The sequence below is a fragment of the Moschus berezovskii genome, chromosome 6 (assembly GCF_049115385.1).
Source record: "Moschus berezovskii isolate FMDL1 chromosome 6, NW_MosBer_1.0, whole genome shotgun sequence".
NCBI lineage: Eukaryota > Metazoa > Chordata > Mammalia > Artiodactyla > Moschidae > Moschus > Moschus berezovskii.
Window position 1 is genome coordinate 18,547,945 of NC_142465.1, and position 17,380 is coordinate 18,565,324.

The following is a 17,380-nucleotide window of genomic DNA, read 5'->3' on the forward strand; positions in this document are numbered from 1 at the left end:
TTAAGTAAGTTAGATTGTGGGGTAGCATTTTGCACTGGTTCTGGTTTTGTTTTGGTTGAAGGAGGTTATGAGTAAAATTGGAAAATAAAAGCTGATTAGTATGGCATTGTTCAAACTTTTTCTTACTTAGACTCACATTAAAACAAAAATTTGCATTGCATTTCATGTACATGTGCATACGTATACATGTACTTATAGTTGAAGCAAAGTTTTTTAAACAATTTTTACTTTTAGTATATATAGTGCACTTATAGTTTCTTTTCTGAACTACCCTAACTTTTCCTATCCTATCCCATCATTTAACCAAATGACCAAAAACTGCTAAATTAATTTCTTAATCCATGTATGGATTACCATCTGCAATTTGAAGTCTACTGGTTGTTCGGAAAAATTGCTGGGCAGATAATGAGCTTGCCTAAGTTTGGATACCTTTAGATTGTGGGAAAAGCACTGACTTTGGATTCAGAATCTCTGAATTAGGATCCTACTCCCATTACATTTTAGCATAATGCTAGGAGGAGTTAACTAACGTCTTGCAACCTTAGGTTTCTCATCTATACAATGACTGTACTGACCTTTAATCTGTGAAGTTACTCCAGAGATTATCAGTCACACAAATGTCTACTAGTGCCTGGCTTGTCACAGGTACTTAATATACATGGAAGCTAATGATGGTAGTTAACAATGATGATATGAAGATATTCTGCAATATACTGCTTGACCCGTATCCATTACAAGCCTAAAGACTTAAATAAAATGAATGTTGAACTTATACATCATATATTATTCATTATTTCATTGTTGTGCCTATCTGATAGAATTGACAACTCTGATTTAATGACTGCAAACTAGCCAAATGTGTCCCCGTATATACACCTAGGATGTTCTCTTATAAGTATTTTTATCTATGAATACTCAAGCTGTTAAGTTATTTTGCCATTAATTATTACCATGAAAATGAATTTTAGTGTGAAGTTTCTTGATTCAGGAAGGTAAGCCAAACACATTCCACATAACTTTTCCTTTAGCGAATTTAAAGAGTGTCATTAAATTTGATCATTTTGTAGTCAAACACTAAAGAAATAATGGATGAAAATAGGAAGAAAGCAATTTTATTTAATATATGCTGCCGCTGCTGCTAAGTTGCTTCAGTCGTGTCCAACTCTGTGTGACCCCATAGACGGCAGCCCACCAGGCTCCCCCATCCCTGGGATTCTCCAGGCAAGAACACTGGAGTGAGTTGCCATTTCCTTCTCCAATGCGTGAAAGTGAAAAGCGAAAGTGAAGTCGCTCAGTCATGTCCAACTCTTTGTGACCTCATGGATTGTAGCCCACCAGGCTCCTCTGTCCATGGGATTCTCCAGGCAAGCACACCAGAGTGGGCTGCCATTTCCTTCTCCATCTTTAATATATAGTATAGGCATAATAAGGTGTGATAAAACTTTGTTAAACTAAAGCATTTTTACATAGAATGTGTTGGATTGGTGTGGCACATTAAAGAGCCTATAGTTTTTACTAGCATTTAGCCTCTTCAGTTTTTTCTAAATGGTTCTGTGTTTTATTATGAAGGATGACGGAAGGCAACGATGATGATGATATAAAGCTCAGAGAAGAAATAGAGGCTGAATTGGATAAAATCAGCATTTCTTCCTTGGAAAAATATGATTTTGATAGTGATTCAAAATCAGAAACCCAGAGTGATAATAGTGATACAGTAAGTTTTGTGTTGTACTTTTGAGACTTTTAACTGAAGTAAGCTTTTTTAGGAGAAATACTACTTTTCTCAGTGTGTTTTGTGTACTCACATGTTTTCCCCTTAGGGCGACCTTTAAACAATGCATATTTGATGTTTGAATATAAAAATATATTGATAAATTACCTATAATTTCACATGTATACATGTGCATTTTTTTCACAAAATTGAGATTTTACTATTCATATAATTATGCGTAGGTATATATACATATCTGTTGTTGTTTAGCTCTAAGTCATGTCCAAATATTTTGTGACACCATAGACTTCTGACTGTTATGTCCATGGGATTTCCCATGCAAGGATACTGGAGTGGATTGCCATTTCCCTCTCCAGGGGATCTTCCCAACCCAGGGGTTGAACCCATGTCTCCTGCATTGGCAGGTGGATTCTTTACCACCCAGCTAAGGGAAAGTGAAAGTGAAAGTCACTCAGTCGTGTCAGACTTTGTGACCCCCATCGACTATACAGTCCATGAAATTCTCCAGGCCAGAGTGCTGGAGTGGGTAGCCATTCCCTTCTCCAGGGGATCTTTGCAACCCAGGGATCGAACCCAGGTCTTCTGCATTGCAGGCAGATTCTCTACCAGCTGAGCCTGGGAAGACACACATATATATTAGTATACTGCTTTTTACTTAATCATGAGTATATTGTTATGTGATTGCTGCTGCGTCACTTCAGTCGTGTCTGACTCTGTGTGACCCCATAGACAGAAGCCCACCAGGGTCCCCCGTCCCTGGGATTCTCCAGGCAAGAACACTGGAATGGGTTGCCATTTCCTTCTCCAATGTGTGAAAGTGAAAAGTGAAAGTGAAGTCGCTCAGTCGTGTCTGACCCTTAGCGACCCCACGGACTGCAGCCTACCAGTCTCCTCCATCCATGGGATTTTCTAGGCAACAGTACTGGAGTGGCTTGCCATTGCCTTCTTCAGTTATGTGATTAGATATGCATAAAAATCAAAATGTATGTGAAATCTTTAGACCAAAGAAATAGTTACATTTTTTTTGAAATCACATGTATTTGTGTATTTCCTCCAGTGTTTATATACTTAGAAAATTTATTCATGGATTCATTCTTTTATATCAAAATTCTTAATCCTATGGAAACTTATTTTCAGCTATATTATAAAAAGTAAATCTAATTAAAATTTCCCTGCAATATTTATCAAATATCCCTGGTGTCACTTGTGGAATAATCCATCTTTTTTCAATTGCTGTATATACTTAGTTGTTATATACATATAATCTATACAGGGTTATCTATTCTTTGCCATTATTCTGTTAATTTTTGCCCTATTCTGGTTTTATATTTTTAAATATAAAGTGGGCCAAATTCCTTCAGTAGCTTTGCTGCATCAACTCTTTTCAACTAAGCTTTTTTCCCCAAGAAAACACATGTCAAGTTTCTTGAAATAATTATACTCTTATTTTTAATTAGGATTGCAATAACCTACATAATACTTTACGAAAAAATAATGTTTTATTATGCCTTTTTATCCATAGCTAACTTAAGTAAGACAGAAGTTCTGAAATTATTCATTTGGGGATGAGTTCCAAAAGAATCATGGATGCAATTTATAGCCAACTGAAAATGAAAAGCAAACTTTAACCAAATGTGTTTGTTTGGACTATGCCTTTTATATGAAGCTCTTTTACCTCATTCACACATTTTAGTCAAAATTTTGGCATTTCAAAACAAATTTGATGCATAGTTTTAGTAAATAATTTTATAGCTCCTTTTATTCTTCACATTTTTAGGATTCGGATGAACTACCTGAGTCGGTTCTTCGCTGTATCAACATCATAAAGAATAAAAGTAAAACTGCTGAAGAGCTCATTCTTCAGGACTTGGAGGATACTGATGTTTTAAGTAAGTACAGTTTTCATCTGCTTGGTAGATAAGTTTTCTGTAAGAATGAATAATTTATAGTTTAGAAAATTAAACTGCCTGAAGTTATTTCTTCTCATATACAGGTGTGTGCATTTATCTCTAATAAAATCTCTATAGTATATTGGTCTGTTCAATTTAGTTCACACATCTGTTTTAATTACTACCTTCCTTATATCTCCAATAAATACTAGTCGCTAATAATTTGTTTTACTAGTCATAATTAAAGCCAGACATTCTGTTACTTTATGTCAAAGGAACCCAAGCGTGGGACTATTTTAGAATTATCAGTTTATATGTATTTTTGGAGAAAAATATAATTTATATAAAATCCTCACAAGCTTCATTTGCCTCAACTGAGCAAATTTATATCTTGTGATTATTGAAAGAATAATAGAATGAACAAAGATTTAACTAGAAGTAAGCCTAGCTTAGTTTATAATGAAAAATGGCAACAATTTAAATGTTCACCAGGACCTTGGTGTGTCTAACAATATACTCTTTTAAAAAAATGAAAGACAGTTTTAATAACATAAGTTTTATGATACACTATAAAAGTTATGAAATTCAGTGTCATTTATGCTTATATTGGTATAATTATGTGGATATTCACAGATGTTTATAACAAAAATATTACTGTGTGAAAGGATCTGTTGTAGCCACTGAGAATACAGCAGAGAACAGAATAGGCAAAGATCTTGCTCTGTTATTCTGGAGTTCCCATGTTGGGGGACAGATAATAAGTAAACACATAATATTTCACTAATGATAATTCTGTGAAGGGAGGATTTCAAGATAAGGGGATAAAGACTGAATTTTGCTATTTTAGATATGTGATGTCAGGGGAGGCATCTCTGAGGAAGTGATCTTTAAGTAGTGTCTGGAATGAGATGGTAAGCCACATGGGATATGCTGATGAAGAAGTGAGTCACATAGCTGCCTAGAGAGCTGGTGTTCCAGAAAGAGGGAACTGTAAAGGCCAAGGCACACTCAGTGGGCTTAATGTGTTTAGAGAGAATAGTCAGCCTTTTTGGTTATAGTCACGCAAAGAAAGGGTCAGATATACAGGACTCATATAAATCCAAAGTGTGGACTTTGGATTCTGCTCTAAGGTTTTTCAGAAAGGAGTGACAGAGTATGATGTATTTTGAGGCAGTCATTCTGGGAACTGTGCAGTGAAGATGCCTTGAGGTAGCAAGAGACTACAAGACTATTATAGTAGTATGGCTAGAGATGAGAGCAGTTTCAATGCAAACGGTGAAAAAGGTCATATTCTAGAAAACATTTTTAAGTAGAAAGAACCAAAGATATTTATTGATGGATTGATGTGAAAGGAAAAGAGGAAACTGACTCCACGATTTTTGTTCCAAATACTTGTGTGAAAGAATATGTAAAGACTTCTCAAATGCAGACCCTTTAGATTTTAGCAGTGATTATTGTCAAGGTATGGTGGATTTTTGGGGCTTCCCTGGTGGCTCAGAGGTTAAAGCGTCTGCCTCCAATGCGAGAGACACGGGTTCGATCCCTGGGTCGGGAAGATCCCCTGGAGAAGGAAATGGTAACCCACTCCAGTATTCTTGCCTGGAGAATCCCATGGACGGAGAAGCCTGGTAGGCTACAGTCCACAGGTCGCATAGAGTCGGACACGACTGAGCGACGGAACGGAACGGATGGTGGATTTTAGTAGTTTGCTTATTTATGTTTACTAAAGTTTATAAAAAGAAAATTTATTTTAAATATATTGGCAAGTATAGAGCCTGATTATTAAAAAATCAAAGGAAATATAGAAAAATTATTTACATGAAAGATTATAGGAACTAAAGTCATAGCAGTGGTTTAGAAAGTTATAAGATCTCATGTGTATAGCTCTAACAAATAGGTTTGATAGTCTCAATGAATAGACTAATTTTCCAAAAAAATTCAAATTATCAAAATTGCTTGAAAAATCAGAAAACATGCTTAAATCAGTAATTTGGCAAGAAGGCAGAAAGAGATTTCTTCTCAAATGTCAATAGGAACTAGGGATAATTTTGTAATTGAATTGTTCCAGTTCATCAAGGAGCAGAAAATCTGTAGATTATATTTCATTTATTAAAAGCTGCACATTTTAGATACAAAACTGTGCAAGCACAGCATACACATACATAAGAGAAACTAGAGGCTAATTTTATTTGTAAATATGGATGTATTGATGAAAGCTACCAGTTGTACACAAAAACTATTTAGCTACTTTAAGCAGTAAGGTTTGGGAGGTATTTGTGTAAAACAAGCTTAGAGGTTTAAAATAACAGTGTATTGTTATCTTTGTATAGTTCTACAGGTTCACTGGGCTTTTCCAGGTAGTTCTTGCTTGGATTTCTGACACATTGACAGTCAGATGTTGTTTAGGGTCACAGTCATCTGAAGTCTTTACTGGGCTGGAATTCTAAGATGGCTCACTGACATGGCTTGCAGTTAATGCAATTTGTTGACTGGGAATTCATTTGGGGCTGTCAGCTGGAGGAGGCACCTACATGTGGTCTCTCTCTCTAGCTTGCATGGCATCTGGATTTTGAGAAAGAGTATCACGTGAATAAATTATTAAGAGACTAAGGTGGTACCTTGTAAAGCTTGCAACATCTTTACTGCATCCTGATGGATACACAGGGTCAGCACTGATTCTGTGCGGGAGGGGAGTACGCAGGGTATGCATACCAGGAAGTGTGGGACTAACATCTTTGGAGACTATTAATAGTAACTACAATAAATAACAGAATTTTTAATATAACTGAAAAAATCAGATTCTATGTTGAATATCTAAAGTGTAGGAAAAAATACACGCATGCACACTATGAAACTGTGCTGTAGCAGGAGCTGCTGATAAAATGAAGAAATTCAGAGATATTAATCCTCTTCTATACACTCCTATCTCCAACCCAAAGCTCCCTCTCTCATAGTCTGAGCCAGAAAAATGAAAGTATCTCTCTCTGCCTTTCTTCACACATAATATTTTTATGAAAATAAAGACTTGCACAAATATATCAATTGGCAGAGTCTAAATCATCCTCAGAAACATACCTTCAAAGGAATCTGGAGAATGTTGTTTTTTGCTTTTCAGCTTCTCACATAGGAAACATGCCAGAGAGATTGTGAATGGGTGTTGAAAAAGGAAATCTATAATACTGGTCAAAATACTTGTGAATGGTCAGTTAATTGGCAGAATGGTCATCTGTAAAAAATACTTTACAACCAAGGAATAAAACAAGCTAAGTGAACAAGAAAAAGAAACATAACTACCTCTTCACAGATGATAAAAAGACACTAAAATTCAACAAAACCTTACCAAATTGGGAATGAAAGTTTCTTTCATGAACATGTTGGTCATTATAATGTTTTAAATTAAGACTTTTATTAAAGCATTTTCAGTATCTTGTGCAAGATTATGTTGTTTGTGGCAGATAGACTTGAACCTTTGTTGATTTCTAGTCAAGATGTTATTGTGATATTAAACACAGCATTATTCTGTATGCATGAAAAGTGAACTTCAGTTCTAGAATATGAAAGGTGATAGTTAGGTAAGAGTGCTCTAAAAATCTGTTGCTTTTATTTTTGAATAAAGATTACAGAGTTCCTCTGTTCTTGGTTCTTCAGTATTTTTCTATTGCTTTGATAAAGACTATTCTATGATAAAGAATTTAAGATTAAAGGATGATAAAATAGTTTGGGATTTTAACATGTTGTGTCTTGCTTTAATATTTAAAAATGTTATAACTTCTTTCTCTTTATAGGCTGTGGTTATGGAGGAGTTTCTAATAATCATATGCATTTAAGGTTAGAATTACCAACTGAATGGAAAGAAAATCCAGAACAATTAATAAAGGTATATGTTGTTTGACTGAAAGTGCTCAATATTATAGTTAGAAATTTTCCTTTTCATCTCACATAGGATTTAAAGTTCACTGTCTTAAAAATTAGATTATTTTAAGCTAATAATTTTTGGTTTTATTTTCTCTTCTGGCATAGAATATAAAACAATGCAAATTGCAGTCTTTAAAATATTCAAAATGGTGATTTGAACCAGCAATACTTGGAAATTTAATGTAAATAAGACCAGCATAACTATATTGGATGGTATTTTTTACCTAAAAAAATTCAAGGAAAATAATGAAATATATTCTAATATTGTTACCTTGCTTAAGAATGTAGTATGATTCAGTAGAGTCTTTTTTTTTTTCAGTAGAGTCTTTAAATACCTTGTTCAGTTTAGTTCAGTTCAGTCGCTCAGTCGTGTCCGACTCTTTTAATACCCTGTAGAAACTTGAAATGTAGAATGTCTTCTTTTTTTTTTAAGGTAAAATAAAAACATCTGTAAAGAACTGAGAGTAAAGGAAAGCCTAGGATTTGGGGGTAAAAGTCCTGGAAATGTATTTCAGAGAAAGTCTCTTCCACAGGCTCAGCATCCTGTTCATTTTTATTACTCATTTTACATAACTCTAATTTTACCTGACTGTATTCTTGCTCTTTATGAGGTTAGCAGAATTTGAAAATTACTTGTATGTATGTTTCTTACTCTCTTTTTTGGTAACACTCAGTCCTGATATATTAATTTTGAATTATATTGCTACTTCACTGGAATAGATATCCTGTACCTTTCAAGCTGGAGTATGGTGGAAGTCTAATTATGGAAAAGTATGAATCAAAATTATAACTTGTATATATTTCAAGATAAATTAGAAAAAATTGTTTTTAAAATATATTGAATATATTAGCAATTTGTATATATGTGCAATTGCTGCAGGAAAGAAATATAAAAAGGTGTTAGGAGGAAAACACATATTAATAGAAACATTTGGACATGAGTGTCAAGCAGATTAATTTTGAATATTGTAAGTAAATATTAGAAAGTAATTAGAATTCTGAAATACATAAGGAGGGTAAAATATAATTTGCTTCCCTGGGAAAAGCATTTTTCTCCACCATAAAAGAATAATTATCAATGTGCTATAGAATTGTATTTGAGAACAATTTGAAGTAAATAATTTTCTAGATATGTGTGTGTAAATACTTAATACATTATTGAAATAACAACTTTACTCTCTGTTTTGTTTCTCTTTAATCATTGGTACTTTCTTTAACCTCTTAGATGTTATCTGAAATAGAAAAAGAAGAATTTCTAAGAAGTAAAACTCATTGTGGCAGTCCTGATTTGGTTCTGGAGTCTGATCTTTGTGATTTGCTGGTGGATGAACATGTTTTGCCAGGTGAACTAACTTGCTTGATGATACTTTTGATCATTTTAATGTAATTCACTTTATTATTTAAAAACCTTAAACAGTTTTCTTTTGCCATTTAGAAGAAAATAGTCACGGTATTTGAAAAAGACTGTACACTTACTATGGTTATTTAATTACGTTTCATGGTTTTTTTAAATGACTCTTAAGTTAACTTCATTGTGGCAAAGAATCCATCTGCAATGCGGGAGACCTGGGTTCGATCCCTGGGTTGGGAAGATCCCCTGGAGAAGGGAAAGGCTACCCACTCCAGTATTCTGGCCTAGAGAATTCCATGGACTGTATAGTCCATGGGGTCACAAAGAGTCAGACACAACTGAGCAACTTTCCCTTTCAATTTAAATTTATATAAGTATATTTGAAAAATTTCCACATAGAGAGCTGACTGCAACAGATGTACCCAGACCTGCATTCTTTAAGTGTTTATTAACTATGTTCCATATATATCTCTTAACTACACACATGAATGCGTGCATGTGCACACACACAGATACACACACATAGTTTTCTGGAATAGTTTGACAAGTTATATGATTTCTTTATTGACTGCAGTGGGGTTTGCACGTATTTTGCACATTAGCACATTGTCGCTTTCACTTTGGTAGTATATTGACATTATTTCTTTATTTTGAAATTACTTTTAAATTTTATTTTGGATCAGCTTTGACTGGTTTGATTTAAATCTTTTTCTCTTCGTGCATACAGATGATGCTGATATAAATTTTGGATACTGTGAAGTGGAAGTAAGATGTCGGCGGTCCTTTGAGGCTTGGCAAGACAAACAGAAAGAACTAGAAGACCAAGAGAAAGAAGCTCTCAGAGTTCAGAGGGACAGAGAAGAAAAGCAGTTTCAAGAAGAAGAAGAAAAAAGACATTGTTGGATGAAACAGTTTGAAGTTGAAAAGAAGAAATTAGAGAATATTCAGAAGGTAAGTTTTCTTATTTTTATTTTTCATACATTTTTTTGGAATCAGTAACTCCTTCTGAACAGTACTGATGTTTGGATTATGGTGTTGCTTGAGCTCCATTCTATGGGTTTTAATTAGTCCTGATAATCAAAGCAATTAACTGGGAATTAACAGTATTAATATGGACCCCTTGCTTGTTTTCCGTGAAATTCATTGTAATCTTAGGTACTGCTTTGGATTTTGAGATCCCCCAGAGTTTATAAGGTTTCAAAGACTGTCCTAAAAAAAGCTGACATTTACAGCATAAATTGTTGCTTTTCTATGTCCTTCTAATCATAGAAAAAGGCAACAGAATTTTCCCCATCACAAAAGATCCCTACTATGTAGTCTGATATCTGGCGATTATGTAAAACATATTTGGTTAAAGTGGGTCAGGCACGTAGGTACTAGTTGTGCTGAATTCCCATAAATGCGCTTGTTTCTGGGACTAGAACATTTTTGGTATAAGGGAGTTCTGTGTTGTTTTCCCTTCTGTTTTCTCCCAGCTGCTTCTCAGATGGTCCACATCCTCAGGCCACGGTAGTGGCATCTTGAGAAACTGGTGGATTTCTGGGACTCACTTGTGAACCATCAGGATCCTTAGACTGTATGGATAACAGGCAGGACTTACATCTGTTTTGCATTACTAAAGTTAACTTACGTATTACTCCCAACTTACTAGTTTTGAGTCTTCCATATACAGAACATTAGCATGTAGTCATGTAGGCAGTTCAGGGTATCCTAGCCTCCTGTGTTGAGTACATTGCATTTCAGAATTATGTGGAAAGTAAATACATTAAACTCAATGATAATATTGCAGAACCAGCTTGTCCGTGGCTTTTACTAATAGTAAGCTACAAATCTTTAGCTTCCTTTTAGTTCATATTTTCCTTTCCACAGACTACTGCTGCTGCTGCTAAGTCACTTTAGTCGTGTCCGACTCTGTGTGACGCCATAGACGGCAGCCCACCAGGCTCCCCCGTCCCTGGGATTCTCCAGGCAAGAACACTGGAGTGGGTTGCCCTTTCCTTCTCCAATGTGTGAAAGTGAAAAGTGAAAGTGAAGTTGCTCAGTCATGTCAGACTCGTAGCGACCCCATGGACTGCAGCCTACCAGGCTCCTCCATCCATGAGATTTTCCAGGCAAGAGCACTGGAGTGGGGTGCCATTGCCTTCTCCGTTCCACAGACTAGTTATTTTCAAAAGTCAGAAGTGTTTTTTCCCACTCCAGAATAGAAGTTAATACAATGTAGATTATTGGAGTAGTGTTTCCGGCATTGTGGTAAAATGTATCACTGCTATTGATTGTTAGTGATATTTTCTACAAAACAGCTGATTTTTAAATTCTGTTTTCATTGCCCTTTTTATTTGTTTTGTAACAAAAATTTACTGACTACTTCAAGGGCAAAACTTTCAGCTATATGCTTGATGTTACAAAAGAAATTTAACACCAGGACCTTACCCTTAAAGAATTATAACTTAGTTTTTGAAAGCAATTTGTACTTTATCATACATTTATGATTTAAAATATATATATGACATTAGTAGATTTAATGAGTTTCTAAATGTGGGCTTCGTTTTACCTTGGAGCTTCAAAGTTTTCCACTAGGACCATTCCACAATTTTATGATGGCTTCTAAATAGGTAATTTACATATTCAGTAATTCTCACATGTATCTTTGTTAGGTTCTTCCATTTTATAAAACTGCTATTATAAATTTCTTTCCTTAAGAGTTCCACCCAACTCCTTCCTTGTTATTAGTAAACGATCACAGTTTTGCATCAGTTGCGAACTTCTTTTTTTTTCTAATCCCACATATAGTTAACATTAATCTTTGTGGTCACCATTTTAACTTTATTTTTTGCCTTTGTTCTTATCTCCGTAAGAGAGGCTTCTTCCACCAAAGGCCAGCTTTTCGTTCTTTGCCCTGTATTCTGTCATTTTTCCAGTTTACTCTCACTTTTTCCTCTATGTTAAAATACTCCTACAACTTCCTCCTTTCTTATTGCTTATGCTCATAAGCAATATGAGTTCAATGATCTCCTGTCCTAGAAACAAAACAGAAAACTCATGTGATCACTGTTGTTTAAATATCTTTCTTTAGCTGCTCTTTAGTTTTACGTATCATAGACAGGCTTCTTAAGGAGTAGTTACTTGTGCGCAACCCATTTCCTCATCTTTCATTCAAACCTAAACCTTCTAAGTGCCTTCCACCTCCATCCCAGTGAATTAAATTGCTTTTGACAAAAACAAAACAAAACGTTGGCTTCTAAGCTGACTTTGACAAAAATCCAATGACTTCTAGAACCATACTCACAGGTCCTAGTGAAGTCGCTCAGTCGTGTCCAGCTCTTTGCAACCACGTGGACTGTAGCCTATCAGGGCTCCTCCATCCATGGGATTTTCCAGGCAAGAGTACTGGAGTGGGTTGCGATTTCCTTCTCCAAAGGATCTTCCCAACCCAGGGATCGAACCCAGGTCTCTCGCATTGCAGGCAGATGCTCTAACATCTGAGCCACCAGTCAGTATTTATTTTTGCCTCTTTTCCTTTTTATGCCAGTAAAAATCTGTTGACCATTTCATTTTGCCTTTGCTTCTGTGGGACCATACTATCTTGATTGTCTTCTTACATGTTTGGCCATTTTTCCTTGGTATCTATTTTTAGGTTAATTTTTTTCTCCTTCTCCCTGAATGTGTCCTACCCCGGATTCCATATTTTGTTCTTTCTTTTCTTATTCCATGTATTTTCTCTCTTAGTCTCAAACACAGCAATGGCTGTTCAGAACCAAATCTATAGTTATACAAATAGAGTGAACTACATAACTATCCATACTCAGAACTTAATGGATCTAAAACTGAATACATTGTCTTTCTGAGTCGTGCTCCTCCTTTGGTATTCATTAGTCATTATTTTGATGAGCTATGCTGTCCTCATAGACTAAGCTAAAAAGTCGAGTACCATTTTTGACTCTTCTCTCTCTTTTGTGATCCTGTCCTAATAGTTACATTATCCACTGTCTCATCCATATGTCTACTGCTGCCCCATAGTTCGGGATGTCCTCGTGTCTAGCTTGAAACATTTATCATACTCTCTAATTGACCTTCCTACTTTGGGTCTTGTATTCTGGAAACTCATGCACAGTAGTGCAGTCAGAAGGATAACTGTTTTCCAAAAAATGTTTTTTCCATGCTTAAATGCCATCAAAGTTTCCCATAGCTCATATGAGATAATTTCCAAACAACTTTTCCCGCTTCCTTTGGTTCAGTCAGTTGGCAGTTGGAGGCAGTTTCATATTTGCATTGTGTTTGCATCTCTTCTGACTCCTGTGACCTCATCTGCAGAAGGCCCTCACTGACTCTCTCATGGACTTCTTTAACACTTCACTGATCTCCTTAGTGTTTCCTTGCCTTACTTTCTTATTAGATGTGGTGGTTTAGTTGCTAAGTCATGTCCAACTCTTGCGATGCCATAGACTGTAGCCTGCCAGGCTCCTCTGTTCATGGGATTATCCAGACAAGAGTACTGGAGTGGGTTGCCATTTCCTTCTCCGGGGATCTTCCCACCCAGGGATCGAATCCGGGTCTCCTGCATTGAAGGCATATTCTTTACTGACTGCTATCAAATGTAGCCTTATAATTTTCCTAAAACAGAGTTGTAATCATTTTTCTAGTTCAAAAACTTTTAAATAAATTCCTCAAATGTTTATTTAATCTCTTAAAAGTCGAGTCATTTCAAAAACAATCTTTTGTATGAACCTTTCATAATCCTCTAATAATTACACCTCTTCCTACCGTAATCCTTATAGTTCTTATCCTCTGATTAACTTATTCTGCTAAATTTGGGGTAATGTGTGAACATATGATAGCATTTTAGAATTACTAAAGGTAAAGTTTTTGAGGAAGGGGATTATATTTTACTGATCTTAATTTATTTTTCAGAACCTTAACAAAATAGATGCTAATAATGAGTTAGTGAAAGAAAACAATTACCCTCTGAGACGATTTATTATGTGAATTAAACGAAATAGTATGGAGAGAAAAAAAAAACCTGTAATGAAAAACCCATCGTAACATACTTTATCATTTGTAATTTTTGCATTATCCAGGAGTATTTCTAGCTAGTGAATTTTATTGTGTGAATAAATGTACTCAAATTAATAAAACAGCTTTCCAAGATTACAGATATCTTCATGTGCTAATGGGAAACTTAGGTATCATTTTATGATATTTCAAGTTGGGATTAAATTTGTTATTCTAGTACTAATAACTGGGGGCCATTGGGTGAGTTATTATCTTTAACCATTGTTTACTAATATATGTTGTAAGAGTCACACAAAATAAACATAATATTTTTGATGTGTGAAGTATCGTATTTCAATATTATCTTATGTTCAGCAAGAACAGGACAAGATGAATGATGAACTTCATAAAGAGGAGAAAATATGGAAGGAGCGATTTAAACAGCATGCGGTATGTATTTATTGTTTGTAAGCAGCACAATAATCATTCTCCATTTGAAATAAATTACTATGCCTGGAGTGAATATTTTAAAATTGCCTAGTGAATATTGCCTAGTTGGTATAGGATTTAATTTACTCAAGTTTTAAAAATACTTAGTCACTAGAAACTCTCCGTGAAATATCCTGACAAGGAAGGTAAACTGGTTCAATCAGTGAACATGTCTATGTAAAACTGTAAATGTAAAATTTCTTCTAAGGTTTGAGCAAACACACTATTATGTTTGAGGAAACATTATGTATGAGGAAACATACTATTATTTTATTATGATTGAGGATTGTTATGAAAGGTTATTGCATTTCTTTAATGCAACTAATTTAATGTGTTAAGTATCCCTTTAAGTTTAAGATGACACATTTATTAATTTTTAACTAATTTACACTGCAGTTTTTATATAAGATTATTTTAAGTAACTGCAAGTAAAAAGATAAAATTTCCCATAATTCTGTAATGTATTTAAAAATATTACCTTTCTTTGTATTTTTCCAAGTCTCTTTAAAGTTTATATAAACACATTCCTGAAAAAGTAGGCATACCTTATCCATCTCTAAATAAAAAAGTTGGTTAGGCATGTGAAGACACAGATTCAATATGAATGACAAGAAAAAAATGACAATAGTGACTCACAGGTAATCCAAACGTTGGAATTAGGAGAGCCATTAAATTCCCATAATTATTATACAGTAGCAAAATAAATAGGAGCTATGAAAAGAAAGTTAGAATCTTTAATGTAATAGCAAGTATATATTCTCCCCCTGGAGGAGGGCTTGGCACTCTCTCCAGTATTATTCTCTGGAGAATTCCATGGACCGCGGAGCCTGGCGGGCTACAGTCTATAGGGTCACAAAGAGTCGGACACAGCTGAAGCAACTTAGCACAGCACAGCAGCCCAAAGTATATATTCTAGACTTCAATAATTCAGTGTAAAAAAGTAAAGTTTCAGTGGATAAATTTAACATTGCTGCTGCTGCTGCTAAGTCACTTCAGTTGTGTCCGACTCTGTGTGACCCCATAGACGGAAGCCCACCAGGCTCCCCCGTCCCCGGGATTCTCCAGGCAAGAACACTGGAGTGGGTTGCCATTTCCTTCTCCAATGTGTGAAAGTGAAAAGTGAAAGTGAAGTCACTCAGTCGTGTCCGACCCTTAGCGACCCCACGGACTGCAGCCCACCAGGCTCCTCCATCCATGGGAGTTTCTAGGCAAGAGTACTGGAGTGGCTTGCCATTGCCTTCTCTGAAATTTAACATTAGATTTGACAAAACAGATGAGAACATTATTGACGCTAAAGGGACGTCAATGGAAAATGCCCAAATGTAAGCACAAAGAGCACAGAAATGTGAAAACCAGAAAAGAGAACAAGAAATATGTGATACATGATGAAACTATTAAGAATGTGTATCATAGTCATTTGGAAGGAAAAGAGAGACTGGGGCAGAACCTGTGGGTAAAGAGATAACAGTTGAAATGGCTTCAAATTGTCTTAGAAAATTCAGCTTGAACGTTGAAAGATGAGGAAGGATCCCCAGGTTGAATCACACCTGGGGATTGAATAGTATAACTATTAAAATTCGAGATAAGGAGGGAAAATCTTAAAATCAGCCGAGGAAAAAGCTCATTACCTAAAAATGAGCAACAGTAAACTGACAGCTGATGTTCGTCCTTAAATGAAACGATGGAAAGAAGATGACAGAGTAAAGAATCTAAGTGCTAAGCGTTCAGGGTTTCTTTGATCACTGTTCAGTCAGCCGATCAGTCATGTCCAACTCTGCAACCCCCTGGACTGCAGCACACAAGGCTTCCCTGTCCTTCACTGTCTCTCTGAGCGTGCTCAAACTCATGTCCACTGAGTTGATGATGCCTTCCGACCATCTCATCCTCTGTCGTCCCCTTCTCCTCCTGCCCTCAGTCTTTCCCAGCATCAGGGTCTTTTCCAGTGAGTAGGCTCTTCATATCAGTTGGCCAAAGTATTGCACCTTCGGCCTCAGCATCAGTCCTTATTTAGGGTTGATTTTCTTTAGGATGGACTGGTTTGATCTCCTTGCTCTCTTTGATTAGTGTTCTTTGAATCCTCAGTCTTCCTCTGCTTTCGGGACTGTTTTCCTTTCTTGGAATATACAGCTAAACACTTGTCAAAAGTATACTTTTGGACAGGAAATTTTCTCAATGTTTGCACAATTTAAAATGTTTTTATTTTGCTTTTAAAACTGAATGATTAGTTTTCTTGGATGCAGAATGGAGGTTTATTACAATTTCATTTTAGCAGTTTAAAGATATAACTCCATTGCATGTTTATTTTTGCACATGCCATCTCTGGGCTTCCCCTGTGGCTCAGCTGGTAAAGAATCCACCTGCAACGTGGGAGACCTGGGTTCAGTCCTGGGTTGGGCAGATCCCCTGCAGGAGGCCTTGGCAACCCACTCCAGTATTCTTACCTGGAGAATCCCCAAGCACAAAGGAACCTGGTGGGCCATAGTCCATGACGTCTCAAAAGAGTCAGACATGACTGAGCGACTAAGCACACACAAAGCACATGCCGTCTTTGATTGCAAATCTGATGCTCATTTATTAAGTGCTTTTGAAGCTTTAAGATTTTTCACTTTTTGCATGCATCCATACATATTTGCTGGTTTTCTCCTGTGTGCCAGGTAGGTACCTCTCTGTGAGTACTCAGAATACAGCAGTGAATAAAACAGAAATAATCCTTGCCTTCATAGAGTTTATATTCCCAAGTGTTCTGAAATATTGTTAGTGTTTACTATATGAGCCATCATTGTGTGTGTGTGTGTGTGAGTGAAATTGACTCATCTTAAGGCCTTTGTTTTTGGTTTAGAAAACATTTTTCTCTGATTCTCTTCTCTTCAGTTTTTCTCGGCTTTTTATTTTGGAATTCCTGTTAGTCATATGTTGAAGTTTCTGTGTTGATCGCCTTTACACCTGAACTTCGTATATTTCATAATTTTGTGTTTTGTATATTGTTTTGGGAAACACCTAATTTTGAAGTTTTGT

The 17,380-nt window shown here is 35.8% G+C and overlaps 1 protein-coding gene across 1 annotated transcript in view; it reads left to right on the plus strand.

Annotated features, from left to right (window-relative positions):
- Nucleotides 1–1,570: 1,570 nt before the first annotated feature.
- Nucleotides 1,571–17,380, plus strand: part of LRRIQ1 (leucine rich repeats and IQ motif containing 1) — a 224,601-nt gene continuing 208,791 nt past the window's right edge. The window contains exons 1-6 of the mRNA XM_055396048.2: nucleotides 1,571–1,714; nucleotides 3,510–3,621; nucleotides 7,407–7,498; nucleotides 8,762–8,879; nucleotides 9,615–9,838; nucleotides 14,252–14,326. Coding sequence (XP_055252023.2) covers nucleotides 1,571–1,714; nucleotides 3,510–3,621; nucleotides 7,407–7,498; nucleotides 8,762–8,879; nucleotides 9,615–9,838; nucleotides 14,252–14,326 — 765 coding nt within the window. The remainder of the gene's footprint in view (nucleotides 1,715–3,509; nucleotides 3,622–7,406; nucleotides 7,499–8,761; nucleotides 8,880–9,614; nucleotides 9,839–14,251; nucleotides 14,327–17,380) is intronic.